Source organism: Stegodyphus dumicola, chromosome 2, assembly GCF_044657685.1.
Source record: "Stegodyphus dumicola isolate Sdum_Otavi_A_Nest chromosome 2, ASM4465768v1".
NCBI classification, from domain to species: domain Eukaryota; kingdom Metazoa; phylum Arthropoda; class Arachnida; order Araneae; family Eresidae; genus Stegodyphus; species Stegodyphus dumicola.
The window spans coordinates 25,224,763-25,247,669 of NC_140769.1; the positions used below are offsets into that span (position 1 = coordinate 25,224,763).

At 32.2% G+C, this 22,907-nt stretch overlaps 1 protein-coding gene across 3 annotated transcripts in view; it reads right to left on the bottom strand.

Annotated features, from left to right (window-relative positions):
- LOC118186109 (glutamate receptor ionotropic, kainate 2-like) overlaps positions 1–22,907 on the bottom strand; it is a 550,727-nt gene that overhangs the window by 12,475 nt on the left and 515,345 nt on the right. For all 3 annotated transcript variants that reach the window (XM_085810533.1, XM_085810531.1, XM_085810532.1), the window contains exons 12-13: positions 12,768–12,990; positions 2,890–3,155 (exon numbers count right to left, since the gene is read on the bottom strand). In XM_085810533.1, the coding sequence (XP_085666659.1) occupies positions 2,890–3,155; positions 12,768–12,990 (489 nt within the window). The remainder of the gene's footprint in view (positions 1–2,889; positions 3,156–12,767; positions 12,991–22,907) is intronic.

The following is a 22,907-nucleotide window of genomic DNA, read 5'->3' on the forward strand; positions in this document are numbered from 1 at the left end:
AATTTAATCTAATCGTCTAGATGATAGACTAACTCAAAATTATGAAAATAATTTTATGAATCATAAATAATTTTAATAAGGTTTTTAAAATTAGTCCGTTTTTTATTATATTAGAAATATCTATACTATTATTCATAGTAATTATTGATATGTTTATGAAAATATCAATATACTGTTTTTTATGTGTTTAGGAAAACATGAGTTATCATTTATAGAAATAATCACAAGTTATAGCTAAAAACATATGTTAGAGGCCAGAGTTGGTAAGAAATAAAAATGTTACAAATTGCATCCCAAGAAGGAGAATAATCAGTGTAATGTAATATACGAATGCGCTGCAACCTTCCTGGCCTATAATAATCAGCCTTATGGATAACGCAGCACACCCAACACAAACAAAAATACAGTTGAAAGATTAAAACAAGAAATACAGTCAAAAACATCAAACCAAAATTCCGAGCATTGTTCTATTAACATTTATAAAGTTCATCAAATCTTTTGCTCTTCATCAAATCTTAATCCAAACTCCTTATTGCGGTAGTAAGATTCCTTTATGTTACCATGTGTTTCTTTAACATGTCGCAGTAATACGCAATGTGTTTTTCAGTTTTCGACGAAAAGTCGTGCCTTGCCCTCAGCACTACAAAAACTACAAAGGCTATTATTTTGTAAATTGAATCCTTTCAGGTATGCTGGGAACCGCCCGTGTCCTGTAATTATTTGATTGAAATCAAGATCACATATCATTCTCATATGTTTAGAAACTGCAAAGTTCAACAAATAATCTTTCCTTTTTCCCAAATTGTTCCATTTTTTTTCCAGCAGTCACAATAGAAATCTTTGATTTTACCAATAACAATTCTTTTTGATGCAGGAATATCGAATACATCTCCAGCATTACCCATAACAGTCTCTTTGGTCCATCTGTAGGCCCTTTCATTGTCCATAACAACAATATGGGCTTTCAATGAATTCATTTTCATTTCATGTACTTCCTCAACTTTTACAAGGAGATCCTTTATATATGAGATCAAAATACTGGTGTTATCAACAACTGCTAGTGCTTCTAAACCAGATAATGAGTCAGTATATAGATATATGTTTTTAAAGTGAGGTTTTTATCAATTTATTTAAGGGGAAATAAGATAGCAGCCAATTTGGTTTGAAAATCCGAATTGCAAGGTTCCGGTCTAATTTTGCTATAGTCCATTTCTGTACCAGACAAGTAAACCACGTATGCTGCAATAATTCAACTGTCATAACCCGAACAGTCCGTAAATAGTTTTGTGTAAATTCATATGATATCCATTTATTTTCTTTCGAAATTCGTAATAAGGTGGAGCATTTATTTAGAACATTGTGTTTTTCACTTTTCCGCACTGACAGAAAAATTTAATTATATCTGCACAATATAATCTGAGCAGTTTGTCTTTAAATGCAATAATGATATGTCATCATCCAAAGACATGAATTTCTTTTGTATGAGGTAAGTTTTCTGCGAAATTCTGCAATGCTCTGTCTGATGTTTTTATCGAGTTAAAACAGTTTTTATAATACAAAATTTTCATTTGCAAGAGCGTTTTATTTTTTTTACCTTCCGAAAGAAGTTAAGACAATTATGAGAACAGCAAGATGACTGAATGTTTCAAGACTTGTCACTTAAAAAAATTAAAAAATTAGCTAGGAAGACAAGGTGCGCTATCAAAAGAGGAATAAGTACTAAGACCTATTTCTCTCGGATAATTCTCCACCATAAAGGAAACAATTTAGAGCTTGCAAACTTAGATAGAACTTACATATAGCGGAAATCTATACAGAAGATTAATGAAAAATCCACACACCTCACCTTAAAACTGAAATATAAAGCAACGGGCCATGTTCGTTTCAGTGATATCCAATTTTCAGTTAAATTTCTGATTCCAAATACTTCTCAGTGATAATCGAATTTTCAGTTAAATGTCTGATTCAAAGTACTTCTCATGTGGCGAATGCAGTTATGCACTATTAACACAGGAGAATATAGCAATTACTGCCGCTCAGATGTGATGATATGGGGAGGTATTCGATCGACGAAGGTAGTCTTCTGTGCGTGTTTGGAAATAATATCTGTATCTATACAGTGAATAGCACGAACACTGCATCGAAAAAACTTAGTTTACTAATATTTTGAAACTGAAGGCCCTGAACCAATATATTTGTCAGATCCGTCTCCTGAGCTGAATCCTTCAGACAACTAAAGGGACATCCTTGAAAGAATTATTGCGCAGCGATTTGTGTCCTTAAAGGTACTTGTCGCATGAATAATCGTATTGGTGGAAAACAGTAAAACTTCAAGCTCTAGTTAGTCGCCGTATTAAAAGCCTGATATCGCATTCCGTGTACAAATTAAGAGATATTGTATCAACTATTCTGTAAAATATTTTCTATTGTTTCTAATATATTTTTTATTCTATAATTTATTGCACATATTACTGCAGTTTGTTTGTTTCATATTATAGCTGGTTCGCTGTCATAGATACTGGATCTGTCAGTTAACTTTTATTTGTTATTATGCATATAAGTTAAAGCCCAGTAAAGTCGCTGAACGCTGGTAGTTCGGACCGAGCTGCGAATTCCACGAACGGGCTGACTACACGGGCGTTTTCGTGGTTTTCCCCATATGTAACGCATATGCGAGCCAGTTTGCCTTGGAACGTCCTCCACGAAGGCATTCATTCCCTTAGGCAGATAGCCCTCGAAGTTTTGCAGTAATCATATAAAGAAACAAACAAATAAACATTTAAGTTAAATACAAGCATTCCAATTTTTTAGTTGCTTATAATAAACAGTGTTTTCATGCATAAAAGGAAGATATTTGAAATACATAAAAAAACTTTCTTTAATACCTACCCTTTCCGTTTGTGCGTGCTTCCTGGAATTCCAGAAAAACTCAATGACGGCCGCAACAAAGGCAACAGCTAATCCGCACAAAAGTACAACAAAAACACCACCAATGTTGCCCACCCCTAAAGAGTTGGCTTTGCCTTCTTTGTTCTTGTCCTCTCTGGCGCATGAAACGCCGGAGCTTTTCCACCACTTATTGTAGAGCATCTGGATGACGCCCTTTTCTTGGAGATCTAGGATGGCTAGGGAGATTTTGTCTCGCCATGGAGAACCTAAATATAGGAAAAGAGAAAGGATGTTTATACACAATTTTATTCTTTTCTGACTAACAGAACGATAGCAATGCAAGCAGTCTGTTTTAACACATCAGTACTTTCGGAACATTGTGGGGGAATTGCTTTATAAAGTAGTTTTATCTATAGGCAGGGATTTGTTTTATATTGTGGTTTTACCTATATTAAGGCAAACTTTGTTTTACATCTGTGTTTGGGTATATGAATGAATGATTAGTTTCTCGCAGAAGAAAGAGAACTTTAAAATATTTTTGACATAATTTATTTAGGAATATATTTATTATATTAACAAATAAGTAAATATAAAATATGACTTCAATTTAAACACTTATTGTTGTAAGAGCAACAAACAGGAAAATTAAATTTTAACAAGAGCTAAAAACTTTGCAATTTCTAGAGCAGTGATGTCTACAGAATCTGAAGCTTTAAATGTTTCCTTGTTCATCTTAAATAAATTACTTTGGGTAATTAACAAAGCTATTTAAAATACTTCTTTTATTTTATTGCTGATATAAAAAAGCTGATATATTGCGTTCTCTTTTTGATATATTGCGCTCTTTTTATTGATATATTGCGCTCTTTTATTGCTGATATATTGCGCTCTTTTATTGCTGATATATTGCGCTCTCTTATTTTCATTATTATGGCTTAATAGTTACTATAAATTTATAAATTTAATTTGGCACCCAATGCTGTATAATTCTTTAACCCTATCGTCAAATCTAGAAGTATGTTTTATTAACTGCTTACTTTTAGCCTACCAGAGACGTTCTACTCCTGACGTAACTACGCCCCCCAGCCTTTTACATCTGGATTCTCGATGGTTATGCGGCAACTATTCAACATCCCACTAACTCAGCAGAAGTGGCTCACATGACTTAGGTTCTTCTCTGTATTTGGAGCGCATACTGCACTCGGAATTATCATCTTCGAAATGCTATCAACTTCTTCACAAAGGATCGGACTACCTCTGTGAGCCCGTAACATGTGACCTACCTACCTTACTTCATTTAAAACACTTTGAAAATTCAGCTATATATAAAATATGCACAAATAGCATATAGCCTTACAGCGTTTGAGCCGCAGCACTCCGTAGCAAATAGTTCACAGTAGAGCGCCTACAATTTTTTAGTATAGCACACTGACATTTTTAAGTTTAAAAATTAGATTTTTTAAGAATACAATTTCGAATACATGTTAAAAATCAAACATTTATTATTAAACTAAAACATATTTACCAATTCAATAACACAAAAATTTGCTTCTCAGTTTCACATTAAAAAGTTACAGATATCTCACTATAACTAATTCACTTGTCGCTGTGTGAAGTATGAACTGTTTTCAAAATTAATGTATCTAAAATCAACGCTTTTAGACATACTCATTTTCAGGTATATCTAAAACCGATATCTTGATATATCTCAGATAATTGCTCAGGGGGTGCTTAGTTTGGCATTCCTTACTCATTTTTCTGTACATATGAATGCAATGAATCTCAATTAGTAGATGAAAAAACCCTATCTAGCGTATAATCCACTAGAATTTCGAACGAAATCACTGTTATTTAAATCTTAACTGCAAAATAACAACACTTGTCAACTTTTACAAGACAATTTTTAAAAAATGCAACCATCAAAGTATTCCGTAAAGCAATATCGACAAACAGAAATAAACAGCCAATCGATGAAATGATTTTTATAACTCTGGCAAGAACAAATTTTGATTTTGCACGAGGAGCAAAGAAAGCCGCGTTATGACTTGAATTTGAATTCTTTGATGTGAAATGCGAATGGGAACAAAAGATAAATTCAAGCGGAGAAAATTATCAAATTTATACAGAAGTGTCTCCAGAAAACTAATGATAAACATTTTTTCTTCAAGAAAACAGAGAAAAATCACAAATATCTAATTTATTTCCTTAATAATTGTTGCAAACACGATTTTTTCCTTCATGATACCAAGCATATTTTTTCCAAACAACATGTCGCTTAAATGCTTTAGAATTATTATATGATTCTTTTATACAGTAACAAATCTTAACTTGATAATTCCTAATAATCAATTAAAAGTAAATAAAAAATTTTAATACTTTCATTTATTGACTGATTTTTCCAACGATCCCAACTGTAAAACCAATTTAGCGAAGAGCAATACAGATTTAGAATAGTCTCAATCAGGGTTTTCCAACGGGGTCGACACTGACCCTGGGGGTCCATGCAATTTTAAAGGGGACTGAGAAGTCAATAGCCAATTTTGTTATATACCGAACGGTGGGCTTTGGTCCTTTTTTCCACATTGGCCACTCTTAAGGACAGAAGTGGTGGCCATTTTATTATGGAGGCACCTAAAAGGCGGCTACCGTTACCACCTATGAAAAGACATACAATTTTACATACATGCCGTCTCCAGGATTTAAAACCGGGCCCTTTGGTATCGCAGTCAGGCTCCCCTAACGACTATGCCATCTGGGTGACCTCTATAACCAAATATGCAGTGACAAGTTTTCGCCAAAATCAGGACTGCATAAATTATAAAAAAATGAGTTAAGAAAATCGTTAAATAAGGTTTATTTACATAAAGATATATCATTTAGTTAGTGAGAAAAAATATAAAATAAATATAAAAGGAAACTACTCTCTGAAAGTATTTAATATATTTCAAAAACCAATGATATACTTTGTTTAATATATCATTTTTTACGCAGTAAATAACAGTATAAAAATGTACAACGCGGTAACACAAGAGAAAAAAATCTGATGTGTACACCACATGACTTCCTTGTACGAAATATTAAATTATATGCATTTTTTCTTGCATTTTATTTAAACTTATTCGATTGAATTAAACCTACTTCGCCGACAGCGCATAAACTACAATAGAATAAATGCATTCTTTAAAGTTCACTTTGTTTACCATAGCGACACTCTGGCACTAGGTTTACTTAACAGTATTATATTTCGTTCATATTATAACTCAGAATGCAGAAAATTTATATCATTTAAAGAATTATCTAATCGTTGCCACATGTTCTATTCAAATACTATAATAAAGCTAGAACTATGTATAAAAGAAATTAAGCAACAAAATAAAAAAAGAAACAGTTTTTCACAGACGATTGAGTATTTCTCATTCAATTAATTCAGTTTTCACTTCGCGACAAGGCAAAAATACATAAAAACTCAAAATATCTGTATTAAAAATTACGAAGTAAATCTTAAATGCTTATTTTCTCGAAAAAATTCCAGAAAGGATTAAGCATGATTTAAATAATAAATGAAGGCGTTATCTTTGTTGTTGCGAAGCTAAGTTTCTCTAGATTGGCAACAAATCCGCTACTCAGCTGTTTCAAATGTAAACAAGAGCAATGGCCGCCATCAAATTAGGTTTAGCGGCATTTAAACAATTTTAAAATTGTAGATAATTCTAAAAATATTGCATACAGATTTACTAAAGGCATAAAACCCTTGACCGGAAGATAAAAACAACATAATTCAATCATTTTTAAAGCAAAAAATGTGCAATTTACAAACCTATAAGAGTAACAAAAACTGAGATCACTGAGACGGGTAACAGAGTGGATATATTTATAAATATATCTATATACGTTTGGCGCAGCCGATTGAAACCAAAATACGAGGTGCACATCTACATGTCATAGTAGTCTTATATACAAAATTTCAACGTTCTGAGGCTATTCTTTTTTAAGTTATGCGAGATACGTACGTACATACATACGTTCGTACAGACGCCACGAAAAATTCTCTTCAGAATTGCTTTTAAAGCAGTTTTTTAGTTTTTTTGGAGGAAAAGAGTCTTTTATTCTTTCCTTACGTACAGATAATATGCAAAAACATCGTTAAATTGCATTTAAAAGCGGTCAAAGTGGAAATATGCTGCCTGAAGCTTTTAGCGATTACAATACTTCCTTTTTACTTCGTACAAGGAAGTAAAAACGTGCGCGCAGACATACACACACACTAAAACCAATAAAGGAAAACTCAAAAGTAATTGAACCACGTTTGAACGATTTGATTTAAAACCTAAATGAAACATTTTTGTGCCAAATATTAAAATGATTGCATCAATATATCAAACACAACCATCACATTAATTAAAATCGTGTTATTATCCAATTAAAAACTCGATAATGTTTTCCTGAAACATTATATTTGTAAAATTAAACTTAATTGTAACACAATAATAAAATATAAATCTAATAAACGATGTTTTTTCAAAACATTTATTCATCTTCTTAATTTAATTATTAAATTTAAGTTATTTAAATGTTAAAATTTATATTATGACAGTTTTACATACTATGTATTCTAGATAAAAATGTAAGGGAGGGTCATTGAAGACATTCATTCTTTTAAAACGAGTGGATAACAAGGAAAAGGTTGGGAATTCTGGTCTAGATCATCTCATTAACATAGGTCAATGAAAGAAAACTGCAAATAATTATATCTATTATTTACTGTCAGTTTCTAGAAATTTTAGAATAGTTTGGTAAGATTAAAAAAGCAGGAAACTTAAAAGGACTCTTTCATACGAAAAGTTTCATTATTATTAACTTATTCCGTAATTAGGCGAGAAGTAATGAATGTAGAAATTTTAAAACGAAAAGTCAGTTAAGGAGTTCTCAAACAAATGAAGAAGTAAATACATACTCCAAGATCCTTTAATGAACGAAATGAGGGCTTCTGGGAAAACCTTCATTTTCATATGAAAGTTACTTTTTCTGTTACGAAAGTCATCAATTTTCTGCAATGTTCTGCTATTGCATCTACTCATAAGCAGGCTTTAGAAATGCGTTTTAAATATACATATTAGTCGTAATGCGTTCCTCTAAAAGGCTTCACTTTACATTACGATGGAAAAGAACAGATGACTTTGCGCAAACTGCTTTCTTAAATGCACAGCCTAATTGCGTACAAGAATGGCAATGTTTGTATCAAATGTTTCAAAATATCCTTATTACTGACATTAAAGAAATTGAAGGAACAATGAACAATTAACATAATAAATATTGCGCAATTAAATAAATTTGCTTTTGCTTGGAGCTGCCTTTCAAATGCTGAGCAATACTTCCTAAGACTTGGAATGAACCTACAAGTACCGGACAAGAGCAAGATGAGGAGAAATAAATGTGATAACATTTTTTATAAAACAATGCCGAAAGAATTCAAAATATAGCATTTAAAAAAAGAAACTAATTTATAGCACAATAATATAATTTTCCATGTATTTGATAAAAAAAAAAGTGTAAATGCTTCTTGCTTCACATTACTTTTTCTATCACATTATGTCTAAACATTTGATAGAAAATGTGATAAATATACATCCAGTTTGAATTTTTTGTATATATAAAACTAGATTTACTTTACCTTTAATTTTCTTTCGCTTCATTTTGTTTATTTATTTATTTACTTTTTTGTGTTTTATTAGCTAAATTGCCGCCAGGTATGTTTGAACCCCCTGCATACATATACACATAGCTTACGTTATTTTATTTCTTAAGTTAAGTGTATATGTATGTATACAGGGGAATTCAAACATATCTGGCAAAAATGCAGAAACAAGTAGAAAGGACAGAAAAAAGCAGATGCTATAAAGGAATGCATGTGCGGAAATGGAGCGTTGAGGTAGTAGAAGGTGCTGTTAGACGATAGATAATACACATTTTACAGCTTCTTCATTCCTTGTGGATACTGCGAGCGGTATGCCTCGCTAACGCTACATGATCGCCGAGTTCACCCATATATATTTTATCTGCAATATCAATGAAAATTCTAGATTTGTATCATAATAGTAATACATACATATGGAGGGGGATGTATATATATATATATGCATAAATATTTCTCCATCATGGGTCCTTGACCTGGGGAAGTCCAATCGCTGTCGAGAATCAAACAAAGAATATTCGAGCTATAAATACTCCAGCTGTGTTGTGCGCATTCTCGTTCTACGCTTTCTCATGCTTAATTAATTCGCGTCTCTTCGTTTACCTGTATTCTCTACTTTTTAAGATGCAACTGCGTATGAAACTGTATTGCTTTACGCCCATAGTGTTGTACCAATCAAGAAGAAAATGTTTTTAAAGAATTATTCTTACTCAGAGATAAAAATGGATATTTAATCTATAGGAAATTTCAGCTGCGGCTTTATACATTGTAAAGCCATCGCTATTCCACTTACAGGCTTCTAACTTAACTGAAGTGTTATGATAGCATCTAATTCTTCACATGTGTGTGTGTTGAAATTTATAACTTACATTTTTATTCACAGAATTTTATGCTGATGTGCGACAGGAAAGCGCCTTAAAGATGAATTTTTTTTAAAATTATTCTTTTGTTTACCTTTAAATTACTGTACTTTCAACAGATTTTCAATTCCTAGTTTTAATGAGCTTATACATCTTTCGAACTTTAACATTTTTATATAATATATATATAAGCTTTGTTCAAGGTTCCTAAGGTAAGTTCTAAGGTATTTTCTCCATTATTTCCACATGCACGGCATGCATAACTGGAAGCACACTCGACGCGTATGAGAGGTATAGATTCGAATCCTGGCAAGCGGACTGCAGGAAAAAAAAAGAAAAACTTCAATAACTCTAGAAAATCAACAAAGTACCGTATTTTATGTTAAAAGCTGCGCGAATACTCCGTTTAGTGCCTGGTCAGGTATAGATATAGGTTGCTTTTGTCTTAAAACATTTTAAATTTATCTTTGTGCATATAAGAAGATGGGAATTTAATGAAAAAAAATATCATCTGATAAACTTCGGTCAATATAATGTTACAGAAACTGGTTTAAATTTTTACGAAGAAGGTTTAGCATATAACTTACGCTTTATAAAAGCTTTCAATATTATGCTGCTTTTGCAGCACTCTGGTTAGGGTTACTTAAGCATTTGAAGGATATCCCATTTTCCATTTATTCAGCTAAATTAAGCCTGACATACTTTTCTCCTAGCGCTTCTTTAGGAACTTAATTCAACATATCACGATTTTTGATGGATGGGTTGGAAATTCAGATCAAATTGCACGAGGTAAATGAATCCATGGGAAAAAAGAGAGAAGATAGTTATTTAATTTAAAATCAACTGGAATGGGGAAAGTAGTAAATTACTAAACGCGATCCTATGTATAAGATTTCGTTTTTTCTTAGTCCCTTTTCTTAATTGTTAATGATCTATTTTCATTATCGACAATTTCGTATTATATAATAATACCTGTATAATACCGCACAATTCCGTATTATATATATATATATTCCGCATATTATAAAGCTTACTGTATCCACAGTGTTAGTTTTAGATAAGAATTTAAAGTTCATTGCTAAATATTTCTATTATTCCGTGGAAATCGTACATTTTCTAGAATGCAGTAATAATTTGTAAATAATTATTAACTGTAAATAATTAAATTAATCGTTTTCAGACATAAACTTATAGTTTTAAATGGATTGCTATTTAAGGCATACTATTTAGAGAATTTCAGTTAAAAAGGTCCTTAGATATTTGACTTAATATTCAAAAAGGAAAAGAAAATATTTGATGTATCTTGACAGAATATGAGAATTTGTTTCCTATGAAATGCATGCTGATTTCAGAGGCAAGACGTCATGAAACGATTATGGTATATTTGTGGAAGAAATCTAAATGTATTGCTTGTATAGCTATAAATATTGTATTTATATCTGTATATTGTATTGTATTATGTCCTTTATAAAAAAAATAAATTTATTGCAGATATTCTGTAATCTTCCTATGATTTGCTTTTAATTATCTAGAATAATGATCGAATATTTTATACGTGAGAAACTTGAACTTTTAGAATTAAAAATCAAACATAGAGCGATACTCTGTTCACCTCATTACTTTAACCATCGAAAAGAAACATTGTTTATGGAATAGTTTTATACATGTCATAAACAATGTTTCTTTTCTGCGTCATCATGCCTTCACCTTCAACTACATCTACTGCCGGATATTAAACTACGCATTTCAAGCAACGCATTTAAAATATCACACTCACACGTATATATATATATATATATATATGTCGCTTCCGACAACGTGATATTTTCTCAAAGTAATTCATGTAATTTTTAGATTCGATCTTTCTTCTGCAATAAAATTAATTTTCGAATGCCAGAATATTCTGTGTTATCACTTATTACAAAACCAGTTACAAGAAATAAAACTAGAAAAAACGAAACTATATTAGTATTGCTTAGATTATTAACTAAAATTCAAACAAAAATGTGCAATGAAAAATTCGAAACATTTTAAATTCTAACACTCTCTTCTATATATTCAAATTTATATATATATTTTTTTTTGCTAGAGTCATTTATTTATATAGTGACAGATGCATGTATAAAACATGAAAACTAGTTTCATAATTCTATGATTAATTAAAAAAATATTCAGCTTCAAGAAACTCCAAAAAGTAAACTGCGTTAGAACATTCATTGTTACCTAAATTAATCTGTGTTAATATAAATCTCAAAAGCATGACATCTAAAATCATGCTATAATGACATGTCCTATACTAGAATGACTGGTCTTGTATGAAAACAATATGACTATTTACATCTGCTTGTAGAAAAGAAAGTTCGAATCAGGAAAATGAAAGAAGGTATTTGAACTTTGCAAATGTCTACATGCCGGTTCAATGGATTCAAATTTTTCTTGATCAACCATGACGATTGACGATCTTAACAAAGTTTCTTCTAAAAATCTTAATAGACAATTGCTTCACCACTTCAAATGAGCTTTTTTATTATATAAAATGTCATGCAAATTTCATTGAATTTAGTCTCACTAAATTTTACTTGTTTCCTCTCGAGCTATACCTATTTGTTTGAAAAGATTATTGTTCAGCTCTTTTTAAGAATTCAGATTTTGACTTTAAGCCTTATGCATAACAGTTATGTTAAAACTGCAAATAAATATTTCGAATTTTTTTCACGCTCTTACTTGAAATATAAATGAAAATGAATAATATTCTAGATTCAAAAGTTTAAAAGTCTGTGTATATCAGCGAAGACAAAGTTTTTAAACACTTATTTTCAGAAAAACAAATTTGGATACCGAGTGACAACATAAAAGCATTCAGCACGGAAAAAAGTATGTCTGAAGACTAGAAATTAATTTAGCAGAACTTAAATTCGCAATCGTGTGACTAAGATAGCCGTTAGTGGAAAGGAAATCCTGAACCAAATAACTTCGAAAATTATTTTAGAAAAATACTTTCAGAACTGCATCACAAATGAAAAAATGTAGTCCATGGGGAAAGAAAGCAATTTGACACCCGCATAATTAGAGCACTTTATCTAGACGGAATTCAATTTTTGTGCCAACATTAAGTTTAATATTTCCAAATATGTATTAAAATTAGTTACTTCACATACGACCCAGAAAATGATTTCATAATTTTTATAGGTTAAATTTTCAGAAATCATATTAGTATTATTTTCAGGCTTCTAGTAGAAAATTATATTAGTATCCATCTCAATATACGTGAGTTAATCATTGTGTATTAATTACATACATATGAAAAGGATAATTCATATACTTACCCATAGGAGTTGCTATTCCATAACCTTTGGAATCTAATAGTCCTCCAACCTGAGTAAGGTTGCAGTCTCTTTGTACACTATAATCTAAAATTGTGGACTCCATGAGAAACGCATAGTTGCCTTCAAGAACCCTCTTGACGCCTTCCTCATACGAGCTGACGAAAACGGAAGGTCGATTTTCCATGAATCTCCACATCTTCTGGTATGTTTCAATTTTAGAATCCTGCAAGGAAAAATAAGTTAAAATGAGAAAAACTCAAACATATTTCATTCTGTTCTAACAGCAGTTGATTGAATTTCTAGCTTAACAAATTTAAGACATTCTGCTTAGACGATTGCTAAAAGTTTCAGCGCATTTCCTCATATTATATTCAAGGCACTTGCCGTAGGCTATTGATTGTTTTTCACATTATGCAGGAATATTAAAAAATCGTTTACAGCATAGCAGAAATGTAACAGATAAGATAATTTAATCATGACTGACAAATATTGTCCACTGTTGAACTGCACTAGATAGAATTTGACAGTCTTGATTAAATTCTTTAATCCGTTCTTCTAGTAACATTTTAAGAAAGCTTTTTTTCTAGCCTTGGTTACTACAGATGCTTAAATCTTTGAAGACAAGGTGGTTACCTACAGTAACGACCTTCCTTATTGAACGTCTTACTCACCCGTGTGAGTGGTTTCCAAGACTGACCGTTTCTGAAGTTCCCTTGTAGTTCACTAGATGGCAATCAAGAAACATAAGCCAAGTTGATGCAGCAATTCGTCTTCAAGAAAATAAACATCAACCATCGAAGACAACATCACGATGTGCATTCTGCTGCACCAAGAAAACGCCTGTAAGAACAGTGTGGGAATGCAGAATATACAAACTTGAACTTGCTTGAAAAAGAAGAACTGTTTCCATGAATACCATAAAGACTGATTTGTAGAGATATCTGTGGGCGGAACCACCAGAAGTGGCCTCTTTTTTCAGCGTCTTGGACAGAATATGTGGAATTGTCGCAAATAATTTCGTTTTAACACCTGATATATTAAATAAAACAAGAGGTTTACTGAAAAAATTAATTGCCTTTTCCCGCCCCTCAAAGGGTTAACAGAGGGCTATATCTGCCAAGAGACGGCAAGCAGATGGCGTCAGGCAGCGATGTAGACTCTAAAGGCCGAATGGTATCCAATATGCAAGCGATAGTCACCAGACAGCGACATTCAAATGAATGCAGCAACAGAATATGACATACCCAGAGTGTCGTCGTAAGACAAAATTATCCTGCTGTTAAATTTTCTTTTATAATCGTTTTTAGTATAATGTTTGTGTTTAAGAAAGAAAAGACTTTTGAACTCAAATGGCTGTCTCTTTCCTTGAGCTTATACTGGAAATGAGTACTTTTATTATAAGCGACAGACAACTGCGGCTGAGTGGTGAGTTCATATAAAGTCCAAGTTCAAAAATACAGAGAGGTTGAAATTGAATTTTTCTGGCATATTTTCAGAATAACATGCTATGTTATAAAGGTATATATCAACAGTAAAAACTATCGATTAGAAATTTTAAGTTTTCTAAGATCATTTTATAAGGTATTTCTCCCGCCTTCTTAGCATTCCTTCGTAGTGTAGTGGTCAGTACGCTAGACGCGAATTTGAGAGGTCCGTGGTTCAAGTCCCGGCGAGGGAATTGCTCATTCTTCATTTCCCCTGCTTCGAAATAACATAATGTCTCTACAATTTATCTGCAGAAGATACAGTTAGGTAAGAAGGTATTTAAGATAACAAAAGCTGAATAATGAGTGCCTAACGTGATGAAAGCAGAAGACAAAACGTTGTGAATTGTTATATTATGTCTGTAGTTATTTGCCTTGACACAATGATCAGTATGCATGTAATTATTAGCAAAACGTGAACCGTAATTTCGTTTTTGTATAGGTTATATGGCATTAGCTTTAAAAAGAATGGGTACTGTAGAATTTTCTTTAAAAAGAGAAATAAAGTTATATTAAATGTCGATCGTGTTTGTTTTTGTACTTAGAACAGTGAGGCTGTGCAATAGGCTCTTTCCATCACTTCCAAACTGTGTTGACGTATTTATTATTATCCATCTAATATGCATGACAATTTAATGTTGGGTTGCTGATGCATGGCTCTTTCTCTATTTATAGCTAACATTGTATAAAAAATTGTACTTCTCCTCACGGAAAATTTTACAAAAAAAAAGATAAAATGAAGAAATTTAATCGATACTTAAATTTGTAGAGACATTAGGTATTTTTGAAGCAGGAAAGATGAAAAATTACGCCTTCTCTGGGAATCGAACCACGGACCTCTGGACCTCTGGAACCTCTGGAACCTCTGGACCTCTGGGACCTCTGGAATACCGACCCAGCGTGCAGAACCACTACACCGCTAAGGTACGCTAGAAAAGCGGGAAAAATACCTTAAAAATTGAAAATCAAATTTGTGTTTGTTAGCCCAGAATAGCTATTAATTTCGATGTGGCATTTTACGGCGTCTCACTTTTCAAATTTTTGCCACCAAATATTAGATCCCTGCGTTATATTTAATGAAATTAAGTAATGAAGAATCTGCATGAATGTATGTATATTTCTCACACTGTGAAAAACAACAGGGACAGGGAGTTTACTTAAACTATGTTAGCGCAAGTGTAGAAGACACATCACAAATGGGAAGGGTTTAATTACCCTTTATTTCTCACAGTTTACAGCCGTACCCGCACTTTAGTGATACAAAGACCAGTACTCAAGGTCTGAAACATAAAAATAATAACTAAAACTTACTACGTAAAAATAATAACTAAACTTAAATTTAATTAAATAAGAACTAAGATACATTACAAAGACTAGTAACGCGAAAATTGGCCTTTTAAGCTTTACGTGGGTAGTGAGCAGAATGCGGGACACTATAATACGTTTTCAAGTAATCAAAGAGAATTAAGTTCTGGCCTCAAAGGGGGACAGCAACTGACTGAAAAGCACGCGCGCGGTAAAGTAGCGAGAAGTCTCTCTCTCCCTTTAAGCCACAACTTAAATACTTAACAGTTTAAAAGCTCAATTTGCATAAACAAATCTGTTCGCGTTTATTCTGGCCGGAAAGGGAAAATAAAAGAGGATAGTAAAGTTTTAAAATAAAATAAACGTTAGTAAAACTTAAAATCCTTATAAAGGGCGAAGAACGTGATATTGAATAAATATATGTAACACAAAAAACGTTAAAAAACGGCCCTTTGGGCGTAATATAAAATATGAACGCTTTTATATTTTCTTTTTATTAATATTTTTAAAACATTTTAATTAATTTTTCATTAAAATTTGCTGGATCATTATTTTTATCGAAAAGAATTTGTAAGGCTGTATTATTCAGCTGATAGTTAGCTAGTTATTTTCCTGTTCTGTCCCATATTATATTACGCTTTAAAACTACCTTTATTTATTAAACATATCAAACCGCTAAAATAATTCGCATGTTTTAGAAGTCGAAAACAAAAATCAGCGTTATATTGTCAGATTTAACTGGAATATTTGCAAATACAACGATATTTTTTTTTTATTTGACTTATAAAGTAATGGTTGTTCTGCGTGCTATTTAACCTACACCATAATTCGCCTGTATTTGACTGAATAAAGGGAATTTAACTATTAGTGCGACAGACCGAGGTGACAAAGGTGCTGATTTATTCTAGTAACTGAAATAAAGATTATTATACTTAAATGCAACGGCCTAGAATGTGTTTCCATCCGCTGTAATTATGGGTTGTTACTTTTGCACAAGTTCTGTGTTAACTAATATTCAGTAATTATAATCAGTTAACTATTTCTGCATGTCAGATTTCGAGTTTCATGAATGAATATGTAGTTTTAAATTTCCTCCTTCCGGAAATAAAAGTTGCAACAAAACTTAGTTTTTTGTTGTAAATTTGTTGTAATGATAATTGTTGTTGTACTAGTAATAAAAGTATGCACAGAAGCAATAGAAAACTTCAGGATCTGACTTATTTATTTATCTCCAGTTTTTCTTTTATGTTTCTCTCTTAATTTATCGCCTCAATGTGTAACAACTGATATTTCTTTTATGCAGGGCATTGCTCCGTATATATTACGTTCCGCATAGGTGGCCATTTTCGTTATTTTACCAAATTATTTGAATTATTATACTTTAACAAATATTACATTACGTGATTACTTATACATGTATATATTTTTTCATTGTATATATATTAAAAAATAATATATACAATAATATAAATTTTTTGTTATTCTGTTTAAAGGAGATTTCACTGAAATAAAGTCCGAGACACAGTGACAGCCTCTCTTCCTTTGTAAACCCAGGAGCATTTCCTCTGGAAGAAACTTAATGAAGCATGCTCATCTCATTTCTATTCTGGGCTCGGAACAGCTATTCAAAGCCTTGGAAATTAATTCTCTCGTACCCAGCAAGCCTGTCATTATCACAAAATAGGAAAAAGCGAAGTGTAAGGTGACTAAAGCGTATAAATGCATGCGCGTTGACTTTAGATTTTCATTAAATCCCTCCAATTCGGTTTCCCGTAAGTAAGGAGAAATAAATTAAAGAGAATTGGAATGTGGAAGATGAAAATTTAGCGTCTTGAATTGCGTCAATAGTTAAGTTCAATAAATAATAAGATAAATTTAAACATTTTATGTGTATTTTGAAGTATACGTCATGTATTCTAAGGGAAGGTGTTAAGGTTATGAAATATAAGAATATGAAATATAATTTCAGTGACGAAGAAAAATTAAAGATTGAAGCACACGTCTTTAAGAAAATGAAATTATTACTAGAAAATATTTAGAATTAATAAATAGAATGATTTTTCGGTTACGTTATTTACTTACATGAAATTCTTGCCTTAGGTAGAATTTGTTGTAATAGAAACAAATTTACATTACATTACAGATTGGAGGCAATATCTTTAACATGATAATTGAGGCAAATAGATAGAAAATTGTATTTCGTTTTAATTAATATATGTCATTAAGGGAAATGAAGATAATTACAATAACATAAGATTTTAGAAATACAAATTTTCCTTCCATTTGAACAAAAGTACTAAGTTCATCCCTGGCGTCTTCTTTTTAGCAATATTTTAATTATAAATAAAGTGAACAGAAATTAAAAGATGAAGATAAATTATTAGTACTAAAACTTGCCTTTCAAACGTAAAACAATACGACTAAGGAAACCTCATAAAAAGGGAAGCTAGTGGTGAGTGAGATTTGAATTATATGCAGTCAAAGTCATTTACACAGAACTAATTTTAATTCAGTTAATGTATGTATCGAACTTAAAATACTTATGCTGGAAAATTCTGGTAGAAAGGTATACATATAAAATACTTTACCAAGTTTAGAAGATGTGTTTATATGCTGAGTAAGTTAACTGCAAATCCTCCTTAAACATTTGCAATGAATAAAATCCAGTTAACTTTCCTTAAACTTTCTCAGTTTCTAATTTATTAAAAAATATAAAATTATTAAATTATATGCCGTCAAATTCATTTCCACAGAACTAATTTTAATTGAGTTAATATATATATCGAACTTAAAATACTTATTGTTTTTGATTTGAATTATATGCAAGCAAACTCATTACACAGTTTTTGATTTGATTTATATGCAGTCAAACTCATTACTCAGATATTGAACAGATTTGAATTATATGCAATCAAACTCCTTTACATATTTTTATTGAGTTAATGTATGTATCGAATTTAAAACATTTATACTCTGAATGCTAGCAGAAAGATTATAAACTATTTTTACCACGTTTAGAAGATGTGTTCTATGTATTGAGCAAGTTAATTGCAAATGATTCTTGAACATTTGCCACTTGTTAATTATTTAACTTTCCTTAAACTTTCTCAGTTTTTTTATTTATTTTCTTTTAGCATTTTACAGGGACCCCTCTTTTCAATGGAGAAGCCAGATCAAAAGTTATTGAAGAAGAAATGACTGGAAAGAAGGCCATGAATCGCTTTTTCAAAGTTAATATTTTGAAATTATAAATAAATGATTTCAGCTAAAATTTTGACATCAAGCTCAGAAAAAAACGCAGCATTTAATGACAACTTATAATGCACGATTTTTTCTCCTTTTTTGTCAATCGTCAAATAGTAATGAAACGTACATACCTTTACGTTTTCCCACAAAATGAAATAATCCAACTAAAATGTTGAATCAAGATAAAATATTAATGTTAGCGAATAAATATGAAAAGTTACATGATTCTTTAAACTCTGTTTCAGACATCGAAAGGAAGAAAATCATGCAAAGGTCCAGATGTTGATAATGCTAAAGGAATTCACACAGTGTTACAACATCCCTAGATAAAGAGCTCATAGACTTTGTTCTTGGAAGCAGTCACAGATTTTACGGAAGAATACTTCGCTATAACTTTTCGATATGATCGATTTCGGATTTCATATTACAGCGTAGTGCAAAGGATTTGTTCTTGGTCTTGGATATAACATATTTTAGGGCAAGTTTCAGTTGTTTTCAGAGTTTAAAAATCATGAAGAATAGAAACATATCATTGCAGAAGAAAATAAATTAGTGATCAATAAGATTGTAGAGTCATTAGGTTTTTTTATTCTGGAGACCTGAAAATGTGCAATGCCCTCACGGGGCTCCGGGCCTTGAAATCTCGAATATGCGTTGAGTATGTATCCAATTACATCACGAAGACATATGGAAAGGAAAGAGAAAATACCATGTAAGATTGCAGAAGAGAAAATAGGAGATGACTGTTCAGAGAAATCTAATAAAAAATTTTTGCTTAACGATTATCGTATTTAGAGAATGAATATTTTGCTTTAACAATTACTTGGACTGACGAGATGCACCTCATTTTAAATGTCAGACAAATGGTGCTTATTGGTCAAATCGAATTATCTTGACTTGTGGTCGATAATAGCACATAGACAGTGAATTAAAATGACAGGTAATTTCCCCTAGGTCCATGATTTTGGACACATATTGTTTTGCAGAAATAGCGAAAATCTCTTCACAAGAGACAAGCCACATCTCGCAAACGTAAACATTGCCGTTCTAATCAATATTGCAGTTAGCGGTTCTCCATCTAAACAATTCATGTAAGTATCAAACACCTGTTCGTTTAAATATTACTGAGTAAAACGACTTTAAGTTTTTTATGTTCTTGACTTTTCATTCTCCGACTTTCAGTTTTGTATGTTCCATGCATCTGCGCCATTTTCAATCCACCATACATTGTACACCAACATAAAAATATCTGCCGTGTTCTACCAGCCATTACCATTATTATTTTGGTGGTGGATTTAATTATGGCAGAGCACACTAGGGCTATTTGCCTAAGGGTAGGGATGCCTTCGTGGAGGACTTTCTAAGGGGAACTGGCTCGTATACACGTTACACATCGGGAAACCACGAAAACACCCATGCAGATAGCCCGTTCGCGGGATTCGAACCTCGGACCGAACTACCAGTGTTCAGCGACTTTACTGCTCGGCCGCTGGTGCGCCCATTATTGTTTTGGAAGTCAAATTGCTTCATACAATATAAATTAGAGTTGGACATAAAAATTTCACAGAAAAAACGAGACCTACTGTACCAAAATGAACTACTTGTGATAGACATGATACATTAGTTTAGTTGTGATTCTTAAATAATCTTCATTCTTGACTTTTCTAGAATTAATTAAATTTTCATTCGCTTTAATCAAATTATTTACCTCTTCTATAAATTAATTTACTTTCTACTAAATGGTATGTTTGAGCGTGTCAGTCTGTTATGACAACGAATAGGTTGATTCTATTGTCTAATTATAAAAAAAATGATTGTAGAAACATTCCAATATTTACATCGAAACAAAGGAAATCAAATTTAAATTCCAGCAAAGTTTAAAACAAACCTTCTCGAATTCTATGCATCTCCATATTTAATATGACTTGATATTTCCAATTTAAAACAATGCAAAGATAAGTTTTGAATAACGTTTAGATGTACTTGAATATGTACTTTCAACAGCTTGATAAATAACTTGAATGGAGAGATATAACGAAGTCTGTGGAATAATAGGGATATGGATTTCAAGCATAATATGAATTTAACTGCATATATTTGGGTATCCAAACCGTATTTTCATATTTAAACATACTACTGAATTAAGTGATTTATATGGCATTCATGCCAAATATAAAACTTTGTTTATCATCCCCCCCCATATATAAAATGTACAGAGCTTGTGATGAATGTTGGTAACTACCTTTGGAATATATTAAATCACGAAGTTGTATATTAAATCACGAAGTTGTATATTACGAGTAAATCACGAAGTTGTATATTCGGTCACGAAGCTGCTTAGTTTCTACTCGTGAAGCATATGTATTTCTATTAGAATATAATTACATGTTTCCAGCCCATGCACTGGTTTCTGAAACGTAAATGGCCAATGATAATTGTGATTCAAATTCTCGCACTCTGAGTTCAAATTTGCTTAAGCAAATACAAGCAGGAGAATGGACTTACTCTTACATTAAGTTGTAGAGACATTAGAAATTTTTGGGAAGTAGGTAAGAGGAAAAATGAGCAATTGCCTTCGCCAGGAATCGAACCACGGACTTCTAAAATACTGGCCCAGCGTGCAGAACCATTACACCACGAAGGCACGCTAGGAAAGCGGAAGAAATACCTTATATAATCCCTTTTTAAAGGGCGACTTGGGTTTTTAGGGGACCCAACCGCCAAATCCTGGGTGAGGAGTATCGTCAGCCGACACACTTTTAGTTCGGGCGCAAGTGTAGAGACATTAGGATATTTTTGGAAGCGGGCAAGATGAAATATGAGGGATCGCCTTCGCAGGGAATTGAACCACGAACCTCTGAAATACCGGCCCAGAGTGCAGAACCACTACACCGCAAAGGCACACAAGAAAAGCGAGAGAAATATCGTATAAAATTACGGTGTAGGTTTAACGAAAAAATCTTTCACAAGGTCGTTACATTATTAATTTTAAATTCATTTAATTTATATGAAATTTAAAAAAAATAAAAAATAGCGTGACATTTCAAACACGTATAATAACCTAAAATGTAATTATGTTAAAATTGCAGCTATAAATACAATTCTAATAAAGAAATGCAATTTCAGAGTGATTTAAATCCGGGAAGGAAATTAAAGAAATGCTCACTATAAAATTATTGGTCTTATGCAAAGATTCACCTGGTTTAATTAGGTGAAAATGAAAAGAGAATAAAAGAAAAGATAGCGTACGTGTATATTCAAGTAATTACTATCATTTATTATGATCTCTTGGCATCCGCCTGACAGTGGATTCATCCATCATTTCTAAAGAATAAAGAAAACTGGTAATCATTTTACGCACTGTTGAAGGGGTAAAGATCCAAGGAATTCTAAGACGGTCGAAAATGATGATAGTGCGATGGAGAAAAGTCTGCGTGAGGATAGGATAAAACTTACCAATTAAGGTCCAATCGTTTCTTCCGAGCGATTAAAGCAACATGAGAACTGGCATTTCTATCCTGAAAGTTGATGACTTTGTGATTCAGATGCGCGTAACGCTTACATATCCGTTTTTAGTCTCTTTTGGGCAACAGTTGGCAAAATGACCATTAATGACTTATTTGTGTAGAAGTAAATTCCAAAGGGTTATTCCTTTCATATCCTTTCGGGATAAGGTTTTTTCTCTATGTGTAGCAGCTTCCGCTAGGTGACACGTAGTCTTGATGACTGCAATTCCGGTGCAATACTCATTACTCCCAACTCGTCACAATTCGTTCCAACAATGGTTCATTTCTGGAATCAGTCAAAGAAAAACAGGTACTGACTTTCGCCTCTAGCTGCTTTTCAGAGAGGCCATGTGGAACCCATTAATCCTTTCAAGGCCAAAACGCTCGAGACAGCCTTTCATTCAAACTACCATAATCACACGAAACGGCCGAGATTTCGATGTTGTTTTCTTACCTTCCCTAAGGTATACAGTGGCAGATGCAGTTTCTCCAAATGCATTGTACCACTGTATTAGAGACAGCTTTTCCTAAACGGCTAACGGAAGCTTCTTTGTTAGAAGATTTTTTTGCCAATACCGGGTAATTGCCTATAACGGCAC